General features: G+C 42.0%; 1 protein-coding gene across 2 annotated transcripts in view; it reads right to left on the reverse strand.

Annotated features, from left to right (window-relative positions):
* The window catches only part of MKLN1 (muskelin 1), a 96,736-nt gene that overhangs the window by 24,705 nt on the left and 65,777 nt on the right, over positions 1-6,254 (reverse strand). For both annotated transcript variants that reach the window (XM_085877351.1, XM_085877349.1), the window contains 2 exons: positions 6,036-6,228; positions 5,169-5,246 (listed from right to left, as the gene is read on the reverse strand). In XM_085877351.1, coding sequence (XP_085733477.1) covers positions 5,169-5,246; positions 6,036-6,228 — 271 coding nt within the window. The remainder of the gene's footprint in view (positions 1-5,168; positions 5,247-6,035; positions 6,229-6,254) is intronic.

Consider the following 6,254-nt stretch of genomic DNA (forward strand, 5'->3'; position numbering starts at 1 on the left):
ATTTATCAGGCATGAATGCTTTGGTTTGAAAAACGAGAATATTGATGGGGAAAATCTTGTTTCTGGATGTGTGAAAATCTTGTTTCTGGATGTGTGAAAATCTTGTTTCTGGATGTGTGAAAATCTTGTTTCTGGATGTGTGAAAATCTTGCTTCTTGAAGATTTAAAATAGTGCATTCTGGAACATTTCTGAGATGGTAATGAAATATATTAGCATGGTTTAATGTGACAAGAAGCACACGCGCTCCCTCCAACTACAGCAGTCGGGGGGGGGGGGGGGGGGTATGTTATTATCCTTATTCAAACGTGCAATTAAAAATACCTCTCACTGCGTAATTCAAAACAACCTCACTGCACTGGAAAACGTGGGGACATGAATACCGTACTGTGAAAGGCGGGGACTTACGATACCCCCTCCCACCTGGAGACGGCACTACACGATACACATTTACATGTAATATTTCCCATACCCCCTCCCCAAGACTGCTGGCAAAGATAAAAACACCCCGATGCACTAATTGGGGTCATGCTGATCCCATGTAACAAGTCTGGATGTAATTGGCGCAGAACCGTAAGAGGAGTAGCACGACAAATACATACAAGTCTGTGAATTATAGTGAGGATATACAGGTAGTGCACAAAAAAATGAAATGCCTGGGTAATTGAGCAACACCAAGCGACAGCCTCCACACAGGTGTGGCCCATGTGTAAAGCAAATAACATCCCAGCATGCTTTGGGTCATGTATAAAAATGCTGCATAGGCCTGGTTGCATATAATTATGGCTAGCATAGCTGCAAGAAGAGACCCCCCCCCCCAATGCCACCATCCACAGAGCACATGTGGTCAACCAATAGTTTGATGAGCATGATACTGATGTTATCCATATGTCATGGCCTTCTCAGTCACCAGATCTGAACCCAGTCGAGCATTTATGGGATATTCTGGAACGGCGTCTGAGACAGCATTTTCCAGCTCCATCAAACGGGTGTGAGTTGATTGACTTTCAGACAGAAAATGATGAAAGAACGGTGCACATCCCTCCTGCAGAATTCCAGACACTGGTGGCCTTTATGCCACTGCACATGCAGGCCATACTGGCCGCACATGGTGGCCCAACCCCGCATTAAGTGACTTCACATTGGCATTTCCATTCTTTTTGTCCACTACCTGGATACATATGCGCATACGATACTCAATGGATCATGGTGCCTTTATCAGGTCGGAAGGGCCATTTTTGGTTTTATCATCACGCCTGTCCGCAACTCCACCTCCTGGCTTGTGTACAGCAAGGTGGAGACAATGTGCTCGTGTGGTACACTATTGTGGCTCACAGTTCGTGCAGCATTGGATGATAGAGAACGCGATCTGTGCCTTGCTGCTCCACCAAGCTCGGTTTAATATGCATGTAGTCGTACCTTGGTTTTACGTGATTTTTATCCCATTTATTCAGTATTTAATGTGAGGTGGTTTTTAAAATTATTTTTCAAGTTCTTCTAAAACAGGACTATACTTGAAAAAGGCTAATTCAGCCTGTGGCTGCGAGACTTTTTGAAATAAACCGATTATTATTGTTGTTATTAATATTATTATGATTATTATTACGACCTTGATGAATGCTGCTCTGTTTAGCACTGCATCGTTATAACGCTCTCTCACAGATACAGTCTGCAGTCAGCAAACAAAGGGATCAGTGAAGTCGCTGTTCTGAACTCATTTGTGGAACAACCCAGCGCATTTTGGGAATTTAAACAATCAATTATTATTGAGAGTGTGAAAACACAAATTAAAAACAAAGTAGGATTGTGAAGGAAAGCCGTTATTTAAAAAAAAAAAAAAATGTTCGAATTACCGGAATGATGTACATTTGCATTTCTTGCAATTTTTCGCCTCGGGCGATGCTGTAAACGCATGGATTCTTGACTTTCATCAAGTAAATAGGGAAGGCAGGGTGGTGGAGAGTGGTCCCATGAAGCTATTTTAAAAATTGGGAGGAATGGGGGAGAGGAGGTGGGAAGAAATTTTGTGGTTTTGCAAAAAAGAAGGGGGGGGGGAAGAGCCCCACAAGTCCAGGACATTGATTTGTGCCTGGTGAGATTCTGAAGCTGAGACCTGGGGTGCTAAAGCTGCTGTTGCTGCTACTTTGGGGAGCTTTCTTGCTGGGTGGACCATACTGCAAGACCCAGGACAGCTTTCAGTCAAGCACAATGTTATGGGCGGTGCGGTGCTGAGGCTCGAACCTCAGTTTGTGCACAAGCCAGCCATTCAGACGTGCTGTGGCCATGCTCTGACAGCACATTGCGGGTGGTTTCACTTTTCCCCGAGGGCACACACTGGCTGAGACGACAACAACAGTACATGGGGGAAACTGTGTGACATACTGTCCTCGCTCAGAGTTTATCTGCATACGTCCGAGGGCGAAAGTAGGTCTGATCTGTACACGTCTGCGAGCAGAATAAAATGCCGGTTTACGGGGTACACAATCTGGGGATCTTGATAGTCTTGTCACTCAGCCGTTCTTGTAATTGGAATCCAGAAATACGGTCATCGGGACCATCCAGGGCTGTATAGCATGCAGCCCCATCACATGATAAATGTCTCCAAGGGAAACACCACACACAAATCTTGGAAATGTCAAGACATTCAGAAAATGTGGGATCTTGTGGAAATGCAAAAAGTTATCATGTTGCCACTTCAAAAGAAAGGATGCCACTCGTGCTGGCTCTGACAATAATTAATGGTCTACTTTATTGACAATATTACATCTTTTTCGGTCCTGTCACATGCTTTCAAACTCCAGAATCTTTTACAACTAAACTCGCGTTCTTCATCCCTCCGGCCCATCTCTACCCTCAAGGCAAATCAGTATAATGGGATGACTGCATACCCATAAACCATTAATTGGTCACACCTATCGATCACAGATTTGAGAGAAAATAACATTTGCCTTTCACTTGTGTTGGCTGTTTGTCCCACTGTTAGAAGCACGTGAATATACACGTGGCAGAAATCACAATCATGCCCAGCCAAATGCTTGGAAAGACAGCATTATTCGTACTACTTAACAAGTCAGAAACAAAAATAAAAGCATGTAGGAATGGAATTCACAAAAAACAACCAGACAAGGTAGGAAAGAATGAAGACGAATGACAAGGAAGGAACAACACCACAATCCTTTTACAGACTGCCATCATGGCATCTTTTAACATTTTGGTTATAGATGGCAATAGAAACAATTGTATGAAGATGTTTATGTTCGAGGTTGTTGGAGATTTGAAATGTGGGTTGGTGGATTTGTGCATTTTAGTTGTTGTGGAGTAAAGAGGGAAAATGTCAAAAGATATCATGATGGCAATCCGTAAAAGGATTGTGGGGTGTTGTATTGTGGTGTCATTCCTACCTCTTCGTTGCATCCTTGTCATTCCTTCTTGTCTTGTTTGGTTGCATATTTGGATCCCTACGTTTTTTTTCATCAAAAAAAAAAAAATGTTTTTTTGTATGACTTGTTCAACTCTTTTCCCTGATCTGAATGCCAGTGACGTCACCATCCAGTAAATTATTTTGAGGGGCGTTTACATGGGGAATCCCCCTCCACCCCTCCCCTCCCCCCACCCTTCAATGATATATCATAGTAGTCCCTTCCGTAGTTCCCTTAATGTCCCATCCGATATGCCAGTCCTGTCTGTCTTCACTCAGACGGTCTGCTACCTTGTTGTCCTTCGCTTTTGGAGTTATCTATTTATTTTGTACGCCAAGAAGCAGAATTCTTCTTTGGCCTCTCTCCTTTCTCTTCTCCTTCCCTTCTATTTTACCCCATACTCAGACATTCTCCCAATCTTCCTCTCCTCTGCCAAACCCCGCTCACCTCCTTTCCTTATCCTACCATCACACATTCTCTTCTTTTCCTCCATCTTAATTTCTTCCATTTACTCCCTACCCGTACATACACGGTAAAGAGATACCTCCATTCCCATTTGTTGCGGTGCTGACTTAGCCAATGATCCAGACAACAGGAGTGAGATAACAGCCTTTATTCAATCCACCATTTCTCTCTCTCTCCACGCTGCTTTTTCCACCTCTTTACGAGCGTCCTCATATGTCCAAAATCACATGAGCATTTACATCGTCAATGTAATAACAGGACAGGACAATATCCTCTTCCCTTCGGTTCCTTTTTTCAATGTTGGCGTTTCCAATTTCCTCCCTCCACACCCCTTCCCTACCTTGTGTACGTGTAATAAATAGATGCATTATAAGTGGTCACATGATCACATCTATTTATATAAGGAGGAGATACTGCGTGCATACGGTATATGAAAAGGTTTAGAATGCTCTTTCCAATTAGCAGTATGACCCCTTGTGAGCCTCAATGAAAGCATCAGTAGATCGTTGTGGGCCCTTTTCCTTTGCAAGTTAACGCATTTTATCATACCTTACAATCCATGTGGCCTTGCAATCCACAACACAGACTTTACAGCAGACTGAGTTTTACGGGAGAGTTTCTCACTCTGCGCATGCATAAATGGCGTTCAATAGGTTGCGTGGAGTATTGTGGTTGTATTGTATTTTAAATCTGATTAATTTTTTTTGTTTGTTATGGTACCGGTACAATACCCAAGAGAGAATGTCGCTTCCTTCCTTTGGAATCATTGTAATTGCTTCAGCCATTATTGTGAGAGGCTGGATATTTCTCAACAATTCAGTGCATGAGCAATTTGGCGATTTTGTGATCTCTCGATTTGGTACTTCAGCAATATATTCTGGTGTCTTTTTCATTCTTGTTAGTTATGAAAATGTTCGAGAATGAAAGGCATGGCTCTTCAAAGCTTATGACTTCACTCTACAGTCGTTTTTCAGCATATAATTTTGCACACATTTGATGGGACGTCCATTTTTCTTCCCCATGCCATTCCTACATATGGAGTACGACCATACTCTGTGATGACTTTAACTTTGTCATCATTAAATATGACTATCCTTGATTGCCTCCTCCACCACATTCCCTCTCCATCCATTATACTCCAACATTCCTACACCCCCCCAACCTCCCTTTCCTTTTCTCCACTTGATCTCTTCTTTCCACATTTCTTACTCTCAATTTGCACCCCCACCACAGGTAGAAACATTAATTCCCAAAATTGAAAGCAAACAGCATAATCGAAAACTTACCTTTGTAAGACTTTGGAATAATCTGCATCCAACGAGGCTTGTAATCCTGCTGGCTGATGTAATGTGTGAACAAACCATCTAGACAATTTTGGTTCGGAACAAAGAGGATCACAAGAAAAGGCCATTCATTACAAATGTTTTTGACGCGAGTACAACTGTATAAATGCACTGGCATTTAATCGAGTTCCAACATGGATTACATAAATCGCAATCATTACCCAAGGGAAAAATAAATAAATAAATAAATAAAATTGTCTACTTAAAAAATTTAATTATAAAAATGAATGATAAAATGGAACAAGAGGGAAGCACCAATTCAAATTGTGAAAGTATATAATCATCTGAGCTTTTTACACTGCAGGTGTCAAACACTTATTTTGAAAATATGCAAGAGTAATTGTAAATGAGAAAGAAAAAGTCACAGGTGGAAGGAAAATATTCAATCAGTCAAATTTATTTTTAAATTTAAGCACAATCACATGGAGGGTTCATGGTTCCACCCAGTGATCTTTAAGCCGTGTTAAGATCAACTACTGCTTTTTTGCTCCTATGAAGGGCCACAATAGGGAAGCACCAATGCTAACGCCCGAAACGACACTTCTTACTTCCCATGGCGGTCAACGTCACTCGATCAACGTTCTGTTGATTCCATACATTGTTCTAGCTCTTTCACACAGATCTCACAAATCTCCAGCCACTAAATCTTTCATCTTGCACACAATGCATACTTTGAGAGACAAAGCCACAAGGACAACCTTTCTCAATTTAATCCCAACTTCATGAATCCTTATGTACAACAAAACAATGTTAACAAGTAGTTTGCTATGCCTATATCTGCACAGTAGCCCAAACAAACACCATTCTTACCATTCACAGCCTTCTCAATGAGGTGTTCAGAGGCAGAAAAGTCCCCTCTAATTACAAGCCTCTCGTGGAGCTGGGTCAGCGTTGGATGCTCCAAAGCGACACGAGTTTTTTTCTGCAGGGACTCAAACGCTTCTGTGTAGTTGTGCTGTCGGAAATGCTTTAAGCATAACCGGATGGCCTCTCGCTCCCGGTACTGGCATTAAAGGTAAAGTCAAGAGG

This window comes from Eptatretus burgeri, chromosome 4, assembly GCF_056783735.1.
Source record: "Eptatretus burgeri isolate ZD-2024b chromosome 4, Ebu_testis_v1, whole genome shotgun sequence".
Classification (NCBI taxonomy): domain Eukaryota; kingdom Metazoa; phylum Chordata; class Myxini; order Myxiniformes; family Myxinidae; genus Eptatretus; species Eptatretus burgeri.